This window comes from Corvus kubaryi, unplaced genomic scaffold, assembly GCF_017639235.1.
Source record: "Corvus kubaryi isolate FWS band 111438036 unplaced genomic scaffold, C.kubaryi_AGA036_p1.0 37308, whole genome shotgun sequence".
NCBI lineage: Eukaryota > Metazoa > Chordata > Aves > Passeriformes > Corvidae > Corvus > Corvus kubaryi.
In genome coordinates this window covers 15,923,342-15,941,056 of record NW_024581096.1, presented here as the reverse complement: position 1 = coordinate 15,941,056, position 17,715 = coordinate 15,923,342, and the positions used below count along the sequence as shown (strand labels likewise).

Genomic DNA, 17,715 nt, shown 5'->3' with positions numbered 1-17,715 from the left:
TGAAAATTTCTGTGTTAATTAAATTAATCATGTTGGTCCTGCCACTGTTGATGCATGTATTTTGATTTATATGAATATATATGTATCTGGAGATTTGTAGCTCTGCTTTGCTTTTCTTCAGAATACAATGATTGATTGTGGATTGAGTTTTGGTTTATCTTATTTTTATTTTTTTTTCATACAGAGAGATTGAATAATTTCTTCAGGTCACAGTCTGGTCTAGCCCTGTGCAGGTCTGCCCAATATCTCAGATACCAAGTTTGTCCATTTAAGCAGAGTAGGTTTACCGAAATCTAGTCCCTCGTCTGTCCACCTTCATGGTGGATAAACAGATGTGCCCTTCACATGTGTCATCAAAGCACGTGGCCGTCACAGTTTGGAAGTCTCTGTGCCTGCCTCTTCTTTCTTATTTTCAGTTTCATGGTCAGGTTCGTTGTGAAAACCAATGCAGGCTTTGTAGATGAAAACACCAGCAAGACATCCCAGAATTGGAGCTGCAACTGGGACCCACCACCAGGAGTGGTCAGCCCTGAAATGAACACAGAGGAGGCAGCTGGTGAGCCAGACTGGAACCACTGCCCTGCCACCACATCGTGCTGGGGCAGGAGTGAGCTGTGTGAGCAGAGGAGTCTGTCCCACTCCAGGCACTAAGCCTACAATTGGCTTACACAAATTCACTGTCCTCTCACATGATTGCTGGAGGGAAGGTCATTTTCCCCATCAGTGTGGAAAGGTGGCTCCACACTGCAGGTTTCTTTTGTCCAAAAGAAATGGGCTGTGTGGTCTTGATGAGTGGACTCTCAGACAGACATAGGCATTTTGCCTCCCTGTTTCCAATCACATCTGCAACTCCTCTACGGAGTTCTCAAATACATTTTCTGGAAATTTAAGGAAAATGGGTGTCCAGGACAGGAGACTGTGGTAATGATCTCACTGTAAGAAAAGCCCGACACCATCTTACTAGATAGAGGAAGGCAGGGTTTCATCTCCAAATTCAGACTCTAAATTTAGGAGACCTGTTGAGCAATGCACCTGCATTCAGTGAGCTGCATTCTGGCTCTCTGGTCACTGCAAAAACCAGCTGGATCTCCAGTGAACAGGCAGACAATTTGGTGCCCAAACAGGTATCTGAGTGCCAAGCCGCGGAATCCCGTGCAGGAGAATTAGGGTACTCTAAATTTTGTGTACCTAATGCACAGGGCTGCTCTAGGCACACTTTGCAGTGGTATCATCACTTGGTCCAAAGAAAAAGGCTGCATGACACATTTAATCTTGTGCTTATCTCCCCCCTGGCAAGCTGAGCAGTGTAAGAGCAGAACAGGTCACTCACGTGAAGACGTCCATTCCCCAGCCAGCCATTGCCGTGAAGATCCTGGGGGGCAAGTCCCTGGAGGGGTTTATGGCATAGCCTGTGTTCAGCCCCATTCCCAGACCAATGCCCAGGACCAGCATACCCGAGAGCATGGGCTGAGCGCCTTTCAAGGCTGCGTTGTTTTTCTCATCCTGGATGACTAGAACGCCCAGGATCAGCATAACTGTTGCTGTAAACTGCAGGAACAGACAAGGGAGAAGAACCGGTCAGGAGAGAGAATGGGGAAGGCTGAAAGATCCTGCTCAGCAAAGAGGGAGAGACTTCCCAGAATGAAAGAGGAGATGAGATTCATGGTCTGGTCAAGGCAGGAAGGACCCAACTCTTACTCCTTCCTCACAGGTGGACTGAAGAAAATTCTCTCAGCAAAAACCTCATCACCTTTGCTGAGGTTTTCTCAGCAAAAAGCCTCATCACCAAGACTGATACAAACTTCTCAGCAATGTTCTCTCTCTCCATCTTTCAAGTCAGGGAAATGGGTTATTTTAAGTACATTCTGTCGAATAGAAGCAGAGCCATAACAAACTGCTCACGAGACAAACCTGATCCTCCCTAGAGGAAGTGATGTTTTATACAGCCTGTATGCAGATACCAGATGCTCACCTGGGAAACTGAATTTCCCATCAGTGACTACATAGCTGGTATTTGTAGATTTGCAGTGCTTGGGACATCAAGAAGCATAGTTTTGATAGAGGTGATGACACCTGTATCTTCCTGCTTCAGAAAATGCAGCTGGAGAGACATGGACTGCTTGCACAGACACCAGCAAAACCAGAAACTGCAGCTTTTGTCAAGGCATTGTCACTCTTATTTGCTTTCTTGGGCATCAAGGACACTTCCTGGTCCACAGGAGGCTGAGGGGATCCACTCCCCACTTCTAGGGTTTTCCACTCCCACCATCCTTTTCATCATGCCCAGGCAGGAGTTTCGTCAGCTCAGAGTCAAAATCATAGACTTCCAGATTTGCATTGGAAGTGAATCTTCCTTCCCTGGTGTCTCAGTGCCCCACATCCCCTGAAGCATCCCTTTCCTATTTCTGGGCATCTGGACACTGTGCTGTAAGCTGGGAATCCACTGCACAGTCTCAGTGGGTCTGTTCAACCATAGAGGTTCAATCCAGGCTGTGCTCATGTGGGGACAGTCCCAGGCTCTCCATGCTGGGGAGAGACACCCAGCACAGCTGCCAAGGAGCATGGATTGGGTGTAGAATCCAAATAGGGATTCAGCCCAGAACCCAGAGGAGATGGCTGGTGATACAGCTCAGCTTCTCACTTCCCACTGCTTGTGCTGCATGCAGGGAAGGTGTCTGGAGAGGTCCTGGACCAAGCTATGGAGCAGCCTTCAGGTATTACCCTTCAGGCCCAGCCCTTTAGGTTTGCCCCGCCACCAAGATGCCTCAGATCTTGCCTTTCAGGCACCTGCCTGGATGCTGGGCTCCCTTGGGGAAGAGGTTGTGGTTGTGTCTGTGTATGTAGGGCTGTGGGGACCCTGTAGCAGCCTTGCAGCAGCACCTTGTACTACCCACCTTCTCCTAGCACACCACAGCCATTCCCACTGACCTCTGTGAAGAAGGCTCCCTGCAAGGATACACTGGGAGCAGGGTAAGTGGAAAAGATCATCGCTGTGGCAGTTGGTCCTGACACTGTAAGGTTTCCTTGGGTGTAGTCGTAAATAGCATCTAGGAGAAGTGGGAATTACGGAAGTTAGCACAGTGTTGATCCCACAGGACACACACACACAAGTCCACCTGTTGCAGCCAGCACAGACATCAGGTAGAAGGGAGGCAATGGAAGACGTGATGGAGGTGATACACTCCTCGCAGGGCATGAACTCACCAATACCTGTTACCCACACACTTTGATCTGCAGTCGCTTCCTTACACCTACCAGCTCCCTATCCCTGCTCCAGGAGCCTGGGGTAGCCTGGATGGTCTGCAGGCAGTGGAGGCCTCCAACCCTCTGCCCCTCAGAGACTGAGACATGCTAGAGACAGTGGGTGGTGGATCCTCTGCTCACAGCTCAAAACCCCTGATGGCTGCAAACCTGTGTTCCACAGACCAGCAGAGTCCCCCCAGACCTCCAGCAGCACCTAATGCATGGTAGTTCATGTAAATAAAGCTCCTGCAGACCTGGAAACAAAATGCTGACAAAATGCAGCTACTGCCCTTCTGCTGAAGACAGGTTTTGGAAAGTGGGAATGCCCTGAGTAAAAGGAGCTGTGTTCTCCAGGAATTGTGTATTCTTCCCAGAGGTATATCTGGGACCTGCTCTGAACTTGAGCTGTGAAGTCTGTCCCACAAGCCAGGAGCTTGCCCTCCTCACCCAGAAATCATGCTAGGTACTGTAAAAGGACGTATTTTTGACAAGAGTGTGAGCTGAATGAAATTATACCTACAGCAACCTCTGTGATAAAAGACACGACCCTACCATAGTAGAGGGCAAAGACGGTGGCTGCTGCCATAAAGGAGCCCAGGAACTGGCCGGTTATATAAGCTGCAAGCTTTGTCCAGGAGAGGTTTCCTAAAACCCATTGTGTAATGGTGATGGCAGCATTCAGATGAGCTCCTGCAAAATCACAGAAAAAGAGAGGCCTCAACACTGGTGCAGCTGTTTTGGAACATGTGATGTGGTGGATGCCCCATCCCTGGAAACAGTCAAGGCCAGGTTGGACAGGGCTCTGAGCAACCTGCTGCAGTTGAAGATGTCCCTGCTCATTGCAGGGCAGTTGGACTGGATGAACTTGAAAGGTCTCTTCCAACCCAAAATATTCTGTGGTTCTATGCCCCATGCCCCACAGTAATCACCCAGACACTGACCCAGACCAGCAAGACTCTCTCAGGTCAGGGTCTTAATCCAGCACAGACACAAAATGAGCCTTTCTCTCTCAACAGCTGAATCATGCAGGTCAAAGAGCTCCTAGCTAGTCTTCTAAAAATTCTGTAGACCACAGGCTGCCCCCAGAGAGTGGGTCATCTCACCTGTCAGACATACCTCTCTTGGGATGGCATGAGTTTCCCTATAAGTTTCTCAAGGGGCTTCTCCCTACTGAGCTTAAAAAGAGCCCATACCTCAGCACTTTTTATGTGGCTACTGGTAGATGAGGACCTGTGTTTTGATGGAACACTTTCTGTCAAGGAGGTTGGCATCACAATAGTGCTTTTGAAAACTAAATGGTTCCAGGTCTGGTGCCCTCAGTGCAAACCGCATGTGTTCTTCAGGCCTCCTATCCCCAGGAGTCTAAATGAAATATTTTTTTTTCCTGCCTAGGTATAAACTTTGGGGGCCAGTAAATGTTCCAGCCTTCATGACCATCTTCTACTCCAAAAGGGGTAAGATGCAGACACCCATCATTTCATCAAAGTGCAGGACAGAGTGAAGTGCATGTACCACCTGCTGCAGTCCAACAACCATGACTGGAATGGGGGTAGATCCCTTCTTTGATCCTCTGCTCTTATGTGAGTATGGCCAGCCATTTCAGAGATCACAAAAAGCATCTTGTGACACAGATGAAGCCAAATTACTATGTCAGGAAGGTCTGAAGTTTGCTTTGTAACCATACTATTGCCGACTGAACTGAGATCCCTTCTGCACTGCCCTCTCTCCTCAACAGATCAGCTCATTCTCAAAAGTCACTTGGGACTGCAGGTCCTGCTTTCCTCAGTCTGCTTTCCCCAGGATGTTTCCACCAGCTCCAAAAAGGACAAGAAAATCAAGAGCTGACTGCTCCTAACTGCTCACATGGAAAAATTTTCCTTTCCAAGCCAGCCCCAAATTTGGACCTCTGTCTGCTCCAACAGTTCAAGAGCAAGGAGTTGCTTTAATTTTCTGCCTATTAGAGCCCTTAATGTCTTCTCCTCGTGGAAACGAATGCAGAAATTGCAGAAGGCAAAGGTAATGCTCCTGTCATGTGGGGGATGCCACCCCATGGCCCCAAAACACCACTTCCCACGTTCATGTGGGGCATCTGTGCATGGGTGTGTGTGATAAGGAGAAAATTTGCATACCATTCCTTTTGCAACATCAGCAGTAAGCTCTCCTTTGCAATAAATTATTTACTTCTCCATGGGTCATATCAGCAGCACGTTTTGGGAGCTCCCTGTCTGCTTGGGCCATGCTGGCATGGGCCAAATGGGGGAGCTGCTGAAACCTGGCTCTCCTGGCCACAACAGAAGGGGGTGGCCAAACCTCCTCAACTCTCCCTATCCCACTTGCCCTGTCACAGCTCAGAACACAAGTTTGGGGTCAGTATTCTGAAGGTATATTGGGCGTGCCTGGCTTCTCCTGCTTTTCTTGCCTGGGTGCTCTAGGACTGCTTTTTTTTTTTTGTGAAGGCACTGCCCCCCTCCACACCCCATTCCTCCTGTCCCCAACGCACGTGGCCTTTATGGGACATGGATATGTCCCATGCCTGAGTGTGCTGCTCACCAGATACTCCTCTAGCCGCATAGATGCCCATGGTAACACCAATGCCAAATGCCATATTGATGCTCAGATACTGACCAGTGTTTCCTTTTCCCAATACCACTTGTGCCACAGAGGACAAGCCAAAAACCTGTGTAAAAAGAAAGAGAGAAAAGAGTGTTAAAAGTGTTCTTGTTGCTGTGGTAGACTGAGCTTCTTTGCTATTTTTTCTGCAAAAATAATGAGCTCCAAAACACAGGAAGTCTCTAAGGTGACCACGGTCTGAAGACAAAGAACAACCTCGCCCTGCAAAAATTGAAGTGATGTCTGAGACTGGTGCCCATCAAACCAAACTAGGCACTCTCATTATGGTTGGGTATGGGGATACAAACCCCAAACACTCACACCAAGAGCTGGGGCTCCATGGGGGTCATTCACACAGCCACACTGCAGATGCCTCAGCCTGAAACCAGGGACATGAACCGGAGGAGCATCACTGTGGACCACCAGGAGACAACATCCAAGACAGATGGAAGGAGGGAGTGCAAATTCTTACTGTCCTTCTTTTCCTGGTGTGCAATTTATTGACTAAAAATGTAGTTTAGGCAGCGTACAGCTGTTTGCAAAACTCTGCACTAATTTTGGTAACATTTCAGCGAAAGAAAGGAAATTCTGGTTTAACTTTTCCATTAAACACATATATTTTCAGTTTGGAAACAGACAAAGTTTCAATGTTTTTTTAGTGACTAAAGGAGAATCAGAGAAAAAAACTAAAAGTAAACACTCTCCAGCAGGAAAACATATATTCAAGGCATTTCTCTGTCCTGCAAGAGAGAATTCTATTTCATGCTTTTGATGTGGTAAGAGTGGAAAAATCAGTTCTTTGCGTGCTCTTACACCAAAGTCTGGAGAAGGACAAGGCATCTCTTCAGGTTTCTGCCTAAAAAACCACTGAGGATTTGGAAAGTTTATCCTGTTACTTGGACTGCACTGATGTTTATCCAAGGTGACATGTCTTTCAAGACAAGAAAGTCAGTATGTTCTCCAGCATATAAAGTTCTGCTTTGGCTTGTACTGTTTAACTGTGATCTTTTCTGGCTACTCTGCCTGCATCCAAATTTTATCTCATGTGTCTGCTTCCCCTCATTGCTTATAGACATCACCCAAATCCCCTGTTCTCCAGAGATGCTGCTCTTCTTATCTCTCTTGTAGACACAGACCACACTCTGTGCTCTGCGCAAAGCTACAGCCCCCACAGTGTGAGCCCTTCTCAGTCTGCCTCAGCAAAAGCCCCCAGAAACAGTTTGTGATGTCCCCCTAACATCTGCAAATTACACAAATTCTGTATATGCATCTCTGATTTTTCCAAAGCCAGACCCAAGAGACAACAAATGTGTACGGCGCAGGTATTGCAGGAGAGCACATATGTGCAGAGAGAGCAGTGCAGGGCAGGAGACATGGCTGAGCATAAACAGCATTATCCTGAAAAAAAACACGTGATAGGCCACAGAATCTGTTTTTCAGCACAGATCCAAACCTCTGGTCTTTTCCTGCATCCTCACAGTCCCAAAACATCGTTTATTTTAATTCCTTCTTCCCCAGTCCTTGTGCTGCTTAGTCCTGCTGCCGGGTTCCTCTTACCAACGCTGCCTGTCCATTAAACTGAGAGGCCCTGGGGTGAGTGTTGTGGTCCAAATAACAGCCATTCAGGCATCCTGGAGATGCATCCAGCACATTGCCTGTTGCACTGAGGGCCAAGGCGCTGCTGAAGAGTTGGGTGCTGTATGCTTTGTTCTGATGCTGGATGGTCTTCAGCCCATGTGCAGTGCCCTCCTTTTCTCTCTTCCCTCTCATGGATCAGTGATGGAAGAGCCAATGTGAGCTGCAGGCTGCAAAATCTGCCTTGAACTGTCAGAGTGCAGAGTAAAGTCTCCACCTCATACTGCGTCCCTGGCAGGACAACCCTGAAGTTGTCCTTCGTCACCTAGGAACTTCTACCACCAAATAACAGAGAATGAAAAAAGCAAAATGGTTTGCTAAGCTGCTGCAGACGAGTCACAGATGTCTGTACTCTGACTTACTATGGGTGCAAAACTACCTGGGAGTGTAATTCGAAGAGCTAAATGTGCAAAATGATGAGATAAAAAGCAACCGTGCTCTGCATAGGCAGTTGTTGCCCTTGGAAATGAGCACCTTTCTTGGTACAGAAAGCTGTGTCAGAAGGTCCCTATGCTAACACAAGTCTTAACTTCCTCCTCTGTTAATCTCCAAGTACAAGTTATTTGGGTTATGCCCAGCCTTTGCATGCCAGCCTCTGTCCAGTCTCAGCAGAGGCTAAGTCCAGCTGTAGCAAGTTGGCACAGACAGATAGTGGGCCTTCTCAGAGGGAGGATCTCATTCTGCCATGTTGATCCAACAATCAAAGTCTCTGGTCTCAGTGGGTACTTCACCCCCACCAGGGATCAATCTTGACTGCAAAACCTTCCTAGTCCTCTACCCAAACACTTCTGAAGCAGCCCAGGAGCTCCAACCCACTTAATTATTTCTTTGTGAACAGATCCCTCAGGCAAGGGGGCCGTTTATGTATGATTTACATAAGCACTATTCAACTGGCAGCAAGAAAAACAAAAGTGAAATCCTGGCATGCTTCACACCCTGTAATTATATTTCCTAATGCTGGGTTGTGGTTTTGGAGAATTTCTCTGGAAAGTTCATTACCCTGGCAACCCCGAGAGGAAGATGGATGAATGCTGTTTTCATTTCACAGTTGACAGTGATAGAAGAGTCAGGGTCTGCTTTCCAGGGTCTGCTCCCCAGCTACACCACACTTCTGGCACAGCAGGAAAAAAAGCCTCAATTCACTCTCTGGGATCTTTCAGGGGGTGTGGCACAATCATTTTAGACACTGATCTTTGACTTCATTCCCAAACGCTTCCTCAATTTTCTCCTAGAAGAAAACTGAAAGAACAACATGTCCAGAGAAGGGCAGTGGAGCTGGGGAAGGGTCAGGAGTACAAGTTTGATAAGGAGCAGCTGCAGGAGCTGGGGATGTTCAGCCTGGAGAAAAGGAGGCTTAGGGAGGTCCTGATCACTCTCTCCAGCTCCCTGACAAGAGGGTGTAGCGAGGGGAGGGGTGGCCTCTACTCCCAAGTAACAAGTGACAGGACAGAAGGAAATGGCCTCAAATTGTGCCAGGGGAGGATTAGCTTTGAGGAAAAATCTGTTCACCAACAGGGTTGTCAAGCATTGGAACAGGCTGCCCAGGGAAGTGGTGGCTTTTACAGATATTACATATATATAACACCTTGGAGGTGTCTAAAAGACATGTAGATGTGGCACTTAGGGAAATGCTTTAGTCGGTGGCCTTGACAGTGCTGAGTTAATTGTTGAAATCTTAAAGGTCTTTCCCAACTGAAATGATTCACCTACTTCACTCTCTCCCAGCGCTCACCTCCCTTTCCCTGCATTACTTTTGTGCTCCAGAAGGTTTTTGGCACATGGTCTGCCTGCCAGGAAACTGCCATCCCACCAAAGCAGAGGGGTGAGCAGTAGCAACCAACCACTGAGCAATCCCGAGGATGTGGTAGGAAACCACTGACCTTACAAATTGCTGCCTTAATTGGTTGCACACACACACACACGCACAGACTCCTCCTTACCATGAGGATGAATGTTCCTAGTGCTTCTGCCAGCAGCTCCCTCATGGTACAGTTACGAATCTTGATCGCCTTCTTAGTCTTCTCCAACATTGTCCTCCCCACCTCCATAAAGCTGACTCGCTGCTCCTGTTGTGACAGCACACTTCATTGCGCTGAGCCAAGTTACCCTTTGAAACTTGGCACCCTCTCTTCACCCCCAGACACCTTCTCTCCTTTGGTTAACCATGAACAAGCCAATAAAGCAGCAGCTAGCTTCAAAGTCTTTCCCCGCTTCCCTCCCCCCCCATATGTCATCCTATAAAAGCTGTATGGTGGGAGTGCAATATTTCTGTCATGAGGGCATTGGTGATACTGTCCCTCTGCTCAGGAGCAGCCTAACCCCAGAACAGTGGAGCTGTCAGTAGCCTTGATACGCTCCTAAAGCCTGTCTTTCTCCTTAACCTTTTCTGTAGGAACTGAACAGGAATTTGGGCTCTGCATTGTAACCCATTGACTGGTGGTTTGATGCCAGTTTTTTTAAACAGGTGGGATTGGGACCGTTTGCCTGTGCAGGACTATTTGGACGCCTCTTCTGCAGTGAGGATGCTCTGCCTGGAGCTGGTGTGCTCTGCTGTCTGCAGCTGGGAGGAGCACAATGCATTGTTTCAGGTCAAATATTTGCTCTTGTTGAATGCACCTGTGTCTGCAGATGCCGTCACACTCGCAAAGAGCCTTTCTACCAGCCACCCCATCTGTCCTCTCATGTAGGGCAAGGAGAAGCCAACCTCAGCAATGGTCTCAAGAGACCTTCCCTCTCACCTGGCTGCCAGAGCAGAACCATTGCTGCCCTGATTCCTCCTCCATCTCTGGATTCCCTCTGTCTATCTCCCTGCTCACCAGGTGCTCTTATCTCTCCACAATGAAAAGGTTTTAGCACCTTTGATTAATCATGGAAAAACTTATATCCACTGAACACTCAAGACCTTTTCCCTTGAGCATTTTCTGGTTCTTTGCTGGTTTTCTTCACCTTCCTCTCAACTTGCTGCAGCTTCTCTGTGGCCCTGGAGGGGACAGCTCTGCAGAAGCATCAGCAGCTGCCCCAATGGGGACATGGTGCTCTGCTCATGCTGCCCCTAGCCTTGCCTTCCTCTTCTCTACTGCGTGGCAAAAGTTCATGAGCTTTTCTTTCACCCACAGGGCACTCAGTAGCTGTATGGAAGAACCTGGGAAGCTGATTCTCCTCTCTTCTCCACAGATGATTGTATGTCTTGTGGCAGGGAGAGTTTTATGGACTGGGGTAATCCCTCCTCCAGTGACAGATTAGCTACTGACCTCAGTGAACGCCTGGCTAAATATGCAGTAAATTACTGCCCTGTCTCTGATACTAAGGATCATTTAATTATGATGGATGATAATCATGTTGCTCGCAGGGTGTTTCTACAGCATATTTCCAGGTGGGAAGGTTTTTGTCCTGTGGGTCTGCGAGCTATGCTGTGGCACAGAATGAACCTTTCTAGGTCACTTTGTTCTCTGCCATGCAAATGTTTATTGGTGGAGCACAAACATGGGTCCTGGAGCACCAGGTTGGGGTGGTGACAAGACCCTCAAGTTTCTTCTGCACATGGTGATTTCCAGTTGACTTTACATGTCACCTGAGATCCTTGCATCGCCACATACAGGACATCGCACAGCCTTTCTCAGATGGGCAAGGTATCAGTGGGGCGGTAACACCCACAACTGGACCTACAATTTTGTTTTTCACTCCTAGATCTCAGGGAGCCTTCCAAGTGGATTCCTTCCCTGTGGGCAAACAGTGAAGCTGCTGTGTATCTGATGGGCTTTGTCTCCTGCATTCAGGCATTAATTCTAGGCATCTCAATATTCTGATTCGGGCTGAAAAATGGATAGGTACTTTCTGGGAACACCGGATTCCCATAGACTTGCAGTCTTCTCAGGGAAAAATGCAATCCCAGTTTGCAATAGAAATCTTTGGTTTGGTGATAGTATTTGTGGCATAATTTCCAATATTACCACCAAATTCTGTAAAACTCCAGCATGCTTCTAGGAGCTTGTCCTCTCATAGAGGTCATTCCACAAGATGGCACTGAGACATTAATTTCTCCCTTTAAGGTGTTCAGAAGGACTCCTCTGTTGGCTGCTGAAAATGTGAGAATCCTTTAATTCTGGGGTTCTGCTGGCCATTTTTAGACTTGCTGGTGTTCAAGGAGTGTAACAATAACAAAACCATCACCTTTCCGTGGGTCATGTGCACCAGAGCACCTCTGCTCTGCGAGTACACAAACCCAAAGTGTGTGAGCCTGTGCCTGAGTTTATAATCAGCAGAGAAAAACAGGCAGCTCCAAAGGGCAATTCTTCCCCACCTAAAATAAGCATCCGAGGCCTGACCTATGAGTCATGCTAGATACTGGCACTTTCCCTCTGGTGTTTGCACAGGGACATGGAGTGAAGGCTCCACCATGCACCCCCATGACCGCCAGGTGGGCTGGACTGCCCCTTCTCCCTGCATCCAGACGTGGTGATCTTGAGCAAGTGAGAGCCATGTGAGTCAGCTAAGGGCTGGATTGCGAATATCTGCTGGTTTCCCAACAGCAACCTGCTCGTACTTGCTCGGTTTCACTTACCCGCAGGGCTGACAAGGATCTCCGGGGTCACTAAATACAGTCCCCTACTGACACAGGCAGCCACACCACATCTGCCCTTTGGTGACCTGGCCACTCTCCATTGTAGTGGTAGACAATTGTTGCCCAACTCCTCCTGTTGGACCCTGTTACCAGAATTTGCTGCTCTGAAGATTAGACACTTTCCTCTAATTTTAGGCCAAATTCTCAAAGCCATTTGTCCATGTGCAGCATTAGCCTGTCACAGTCATGAGTTAACTTATTTCTTGCAGGTGCTATCACCTGAAGTGTTCCTATGAGGTTTGTTAGAAGAGCATTGGCTGCTCATGCTTAGCTCCACACCACCTGCCAATGTTTGCCTTGATTCCCTCACAGGTTGAGACTTCACTCAACATTGGCCCTATGATGATTTTGCCATGTTTTCCACTGCACATTAAGCAGCCACCTGCTAAACAAAACCCACTTTCCCCCTCAAGACAGGTGTGCTTTCAGCACTAGTCACAAACGTCTCAGTTTGGAAAGGAAAGTTTTGGCACAAAACACAAAAGTTTTGGCACCCACTAACAGTCCTGGTGTTGATAACCATGGTAATGAAGAACCAGGAGAACAATGCCCCTAGGTCCTGCCAGAGCAGCCCTGCGAAGAACAAATACCCAGGCACCCCAGGGCATTCTGCAAGGAATAATTTCTCTGACTCTGTTTGACAGTGCACATGCTTCCTCTGCACCCAGGAGCCCATTTATCTATTTATTGGGCTAATCAGCAGGTGGAACATTGCCACTCCATTTGTTTCAGCCCTGCTGGTGGAGCGTTTTCTCCCCAGAGGCCAAGAGCACGAGCAGACAGCTGAGCAGAGGAGCTGCTCACCACAGGCGAGAACAGCTTGTTCCTCAATCGGACCAAATGAACACAGCACCAAAATATCTCCAGTGCCCTTCAGGACACAAGACCTAGCCAGAGAGATCATAACAGCACTGGTATGACCTTCGCTGTCCAGGGCAGACCCTGTTTGACATACCCTGGAACACCCGCTCCCTGTAGTCTGACATTCCACATTCTTGGTCTGCTCCTTCTCCTCTTTATGGATGGCAGGCACCAAGCAAGTCTCACCCACCCCACCTGTCTCTGACCAGATGTCTTTGCTCTCCATTCCCAGGATAACAGCCTTCACAGCCTTTCAGCTCACCCATTGTCCGTTGCCCTGAAGCCAGCCAAAGGTTCATCACCTGCACATGCTGCTCTTCTGTGTGATCAGGCTTGCTCCAGTCATACTGGCCAGAAGGATGATCAGGCTTGCTCCAGTCATACTGGCCAGAAGGATGACGTGAAGGGACGTAAGAGGGAGGTGGAGCGACATGCGGAGGGATGTGGCGGTTCATTGGTGGGGTCCTGCCTTGGGCATGGTGCTGCATTGCCCCAGGCTGCTACAGCTACCGGGCTGCTACAACTACAGGGCTGCTCAGATGGAGGTAAACCATGAGGTGATGCTGCTGGCAGGAGCAGAATTACTTGACTTTGTTTGTCTTTAGGGGCAGAGCAGGGCTCTGTGTGACAGGGTTGCCAGGGGTGGCCCTGGCCTCATTGTTGGGCAACAGAGTGGAACCCTCCTGGTCACCAGGAACCCATCCACCCCATGCTGGGCCACACTCCTCCTGCCCTTGTCTGACTTAATCAGACAGAATGAAGTCATTCTTATATGGAGAAAAGAGTAATGGTTTTTGAGGCACCCACCAGCTTTGACCTGTGAAAAGCCTTGGAGAGTCTCCCCCACCCACAAATATTTAACAGAGAGTGAAATGGAAGCACAGGAGTAGATCAGGTCACAGAACCACAGAATGTTAAGGATTTGCAGGGACCTTAAAGAACATCCAGTCACAATCCACCCTTGCCACGGGCAGGGACATCTCCCACTAGACCACATTGCTCAAGACCCCATCCAACCTGGCCTTGAACATTGACAGGGATGGGGCATCCACAGCTTCCCTGGGCAACCTCTTCCAGTATCTTACCACCTTCACAGTAAAGTATTTCTTCCTAATATCTAGCTTACATTTCCCCTCTTTCAATTTGTACCTATTATTCCTTGTCCTATCAGTACAGTTCCTGACAAAAGGTCCCTCTCTGGCTTGCCTATGGGCCCCTTTGGGTACTGGAAGGTTCCTATGAGGTCTCCACACAACCTTCTCTTCTCCAACCCTCTCAGCCTTTGTAGGGAAGGTGCTCCAGTCTTCTGATCAACTTTGTGGTCCCCTCTGGACTTTCTCTAGCAGTTCCATGTCCTTCTTATGTTTGGGGCACCAGAACTGTAAGCAGCAGAGGTCTCACAAGGCACCCATGAGATTTCCAACAAGGTCATGCTGGCTCCTCATCTGCCATCATCCTTCATTTCCATGAGCATCTTGTTCTCCTGACCTGCTCAGGGGCATGCTCCCACCATACCCCTGTGTGAGAACATCTGCCTGCCTGTGCTGGGACCCTGCCATGGGTCTGCCCAGGCCCAGGCAGAGAGCAGCAGGCTCTGTGCGTTCAAGTGCTCTCACTGAGCCTTCAGCCGTGTGCTCAGGTCTGCTTTCAATCCACAGATAAAGTGAAAGCTGGGGAAACTACAGAGCTCACAGTACATCATCACCCTGGAGATAAGAGCAGCCAGGCTTTCTCCTAGGGGAGCACAAACACCCACATTCTGAAAGGAGAGATTAAGGGGGAAAGGCTGCAGGCTGGGGGAGGAGACACTGGGTCAGGGAAAAGAGGTTTTGAAATTGCAGAGCGTGGTGATGCCAGCACACTGCTCTGAACACTTCCCCACCTCTGACTGTACCCAGAGACAGCACAGCATGGCTGTGCCTCCCTGGCCAGTTTCCAGTAAGTCATCTCTTCCCTGGGCACTCCAGTCCAGGATGGTCTGAAAGACACACCTGCCCAACATCCACTTGAGCAGCATGAAAAAGCTTGTGTTGACATTCCCGAAGAGCCACACAGCCATGCCTGCTCCCCCTGCTGCTGAGCAAGCAGAGAAAGGCTGAGCCAGTAGTACTTCACGCAGTCCTTCACAGCCACCAGGTGCTTACGGGTGTACTGCATCCATACATTCCACTCATAAAAGTTACACCTGTAAACCTTTCAAGAGATAGTGCTAAACCCATAGGCAGACCATAGAGTCACAGAACCATGGAACCTTTTGGCTTGAAAGGGCGTTAAACACCACCTCATTCCAACCCCCTGCTGCGGGCAGGGACGCCATCCACTATACCAGGTTGCTCAAATCCCCATCCAGCCTGGCCTTGAACAATTCCAGGGATGACACAGCCACAGCTTCTCTGGGCAGTTTGTGCCAGGGCCTTATGACCCTCACAGAATTTATTCTTAATATCTAATCTAAACCTGCCCTCCTTCAGTTTAAGGCCATTGCTTCTGTCCTATCACTTCAGGCCCTTGTAAAAAGTCCATCTTTGCTGCTGTCTGTTATCCACATGTTTTGTGGGATGAGGAACTGACTGGTGACACTAATCATTGTCTATATGTGTAATCATTGCCTATATGTGTAATCAGTGAATTACCCAGCTATCTCCTCGAGAACACGACTGTGCTCTCCCATATCACACCTGCTAGGGAGTGTCTGAAGACCATATAGCATCTGGCATGACTCACTCTGGTGCTGAGCAGTGCCTGCCCTGTGGGATTTGTCTCTCCACAGGGGAGGGAAATGCTGGGATGTAGATGGCTGGGTCGGCTTTCCCAGTGTCAGCCCACCCCAGCCCAGAGGGCTGCCGCCGGTGCGGACGTGAAGGCATCCAAAGGAAACCCCGATAAGCTCCCAGTATCTCAGCTGTGGGGACATGCCACAGATTCCTTTCAGGCATGCACACAAATCCCCTCAGACACTGCCGAGCCTCTCCTCAAGCACCAAGGAGTCCCAAAGGCATTTCAGTGGGAGTAGATGTTTCCTCCATCATCAGCTAGACCTCACCACCCTCATGATCCCCCAACCCCCTTTGCCTCTTGTGCTGTTTCAAGACAGAGAAAAGAGAGGCCAGGTGTGGATCTGGAGATGGCTCCCTGGTCATTCCCATTCTTTCAGTTCCTGCATGTAAAGACATTGACCCAGAGGAACTCAGAGAAGCTGAAAATCCATCTGTTGATGGGCCCTGAAAACGAGGCAGTTTTCCTAGCTCATGTAGTTTCCTGGCACAAGTCCTGGATGACACAAGTGGCAGCTTCATGAATTGTCCCATATTAAGCACAGCACTGACATGCAGTTTATTTCCCTAAGCACAGGACACTGCATATCAGTCACCACTGACAGTGCAGATATCCCTAACCCATGGCAATTACTAAATTTTGTCACTGTCTTTATTGTCCCTATGTTTGTTTTTACACAGACACTCAAACGTACACATCCCTATCAGCCATTTCCTAGTGAGGAAGTAACTGTTACACACCACCTTCTGAATTTTGACTTCATAAGAACCTCATTATCCAATCAAATGAACAATGTATAATCTTATGAGAATGGCAGAGGATCTGTGCCTCACTCCCGACATGAACCACTTACAGCTGTCAGGAACCACCTCAGGGTGTATTTGCACAGGACCTGATGTGATGGGCCTCTGACCACAACACAGCCATGAGATGCAAACCACAACAGATCTATGAAGCTATGAGTAGCAATTTGGCACCTCAAATGCTCATGCATTTCCAAACTGCAGCATTAGGCACAGCAAGTGCCTACAGGAGCAGCCAGTGAAGACTCTGCTGGGAAATATGTGACTGCTGCAATGACTTTGCTCAGAGTAAGCTCACACTGCTGTTCATGCACTAGGCTATGTAATGAATGTCTAAAAGCCCTTGACACAGGATGCTGAAGGTGCTAAAAAGACATCTAAAGATAGTTAGACAAATTCATGAAGGTAAAAATCTACCCATGGCTATTAAACATGGACAGCCCTGTAACACAAGTGGTCCCTGACCCATGAATCACTGGAGATTGTGAAATAATTCTGGGGAAGTACATTGTCCAATTTTCCTGTTCACATACTCTTCTCACATCACACTCTCATGGATCTTCTTCATGGGTCCAACACATCTCAGTGGCCACTAACTGACTGTGCTGTCCAGTGGAATGGGATGCTCACCACTTCAGTACTTAAGTCACACAACAGAAGACTAGCAGGGTTTACTAGCTGCTGTTCTTGAATTGCTCAGATCTGAGATGACATGAAAATGATAAAAATATATTCTCAGCTCTACTGTTCACCAGTGTGACACCTGAGCATCTACTCCTCCCTACCCATTTTCCTATCTCCAGGGAGTGGCCCAAAAACCTTGTTCAGAAGCAGCCTGTGGTGGGCAGAGGAGACATTTGCACCTGCACGCAGCATGTTATGTGATCCTTGCTAAAACACCTCTCCCAGCTGAGTGCCAGAAGTCCCATCAGCTGCTGGGTCACCCTTCTCACTACTCTTTTCTCCACTGTGCAGTACCGATAGTGACCTCTTCCAGTCCCAAGACAGCCAAGGACATCCACTTCACCACTGGTGAGGTCAGTGGTCAGAAGGGCAAGTGGGAGTGTCTTTCAAATCCACAACAGGTCAAGCCAGCAGAGCAACTCCTCAGCTCACCAGAGCACTTACTATAATGCCTACAGCAATGCAGCAATTCAATGGTGTTTT

At 48.5% G+C, this 17,715-nt stretch overlaps 2 protein-coding genes across 3 annotated transcripts in view; one reads left to right on the top strand and one right to left on the bottom strand.

The window, feature by feature from the left end:
* Positions 1-6,843, top strand: part of TPGS2 (tubulin polyglutamylase complex subunit 2) — a 29,581-nt gene extending 22,738 nt beyond the window's left edge. Inside the window, exon 7 of the mRNA XM_042028745.1 lies at positions 4,636-6,843. Within this exon, the coding sequence (XP_041884679.1) occupies positions 4,636-4,641 (6 nt within the window). The 3' untranslated portion in view covers positions 4,642-6,843. The remainder of the gene's footprint in view (positions 1-4,635) is intronic.
* Positions 148-13,601, bottom strand: LOC121664965 (aquaporin-7-like). 2 transcript variants are annotated; one of them, XM_042028742.1, is made up of 7 exons: positions 13,273-13,601; positions 9,429-9,554; positions 5,794-5,920; positions 3,796-3,933; positions 2,929-3,047; positions 1,331-1,548; positions 148-529 (listed from the first exon to the last, which is right to left on the bottom strand). In XM_042028742.1, the coding sequence occupies exons 1-7, from the start codon at positions 13,456-13,458 to the stop codon at positions 370-372; spliced, it is 1,074 nt and encodes a 357-aa protein (XP_041884676.1). In that variant the 5' UTR covers positions 13,459-13,601; the 3' UTR covers positions 148-369. The 2 variants fall into 2 exon arrangements, with proteins under 2 accessions (XP_041884676.1, XP_041884677.1); XM_042028743.1 differs by having other exon boundaries at positions 5,869-5,920.
* Positions 13,602-17,715: the final 4,114 nt, after the last annotated feature.

What these genes read in the sequence shown, in the direction of transcription:
- LOC121664965 (XM_042028742.1), bottom strand. Translation starts at nt 13,458, where the DNA reads ATGCAGCACCATGCCCAAGGCAGGACCCCACCAATGAACCGCCACATC. An exon ending in TAGGAACATTCATCCTCATG is followed by an intron (nt 5,921 to 9,428) that starts GTAAGGAGGAGT and finishes CTTTTTACACAG; the next exon opens with GTTTTTGGCTTGTCCTCTGT. An exon ending in AGGGAGCCTTCTTCACAGAG is followed by an intron (nt 1,549 to 2,928) that starts GTCAGTGGGAAT and finishes CTGTTCCTGCAG; the next exon opens with TTTACAGCAACAGTTATGCT.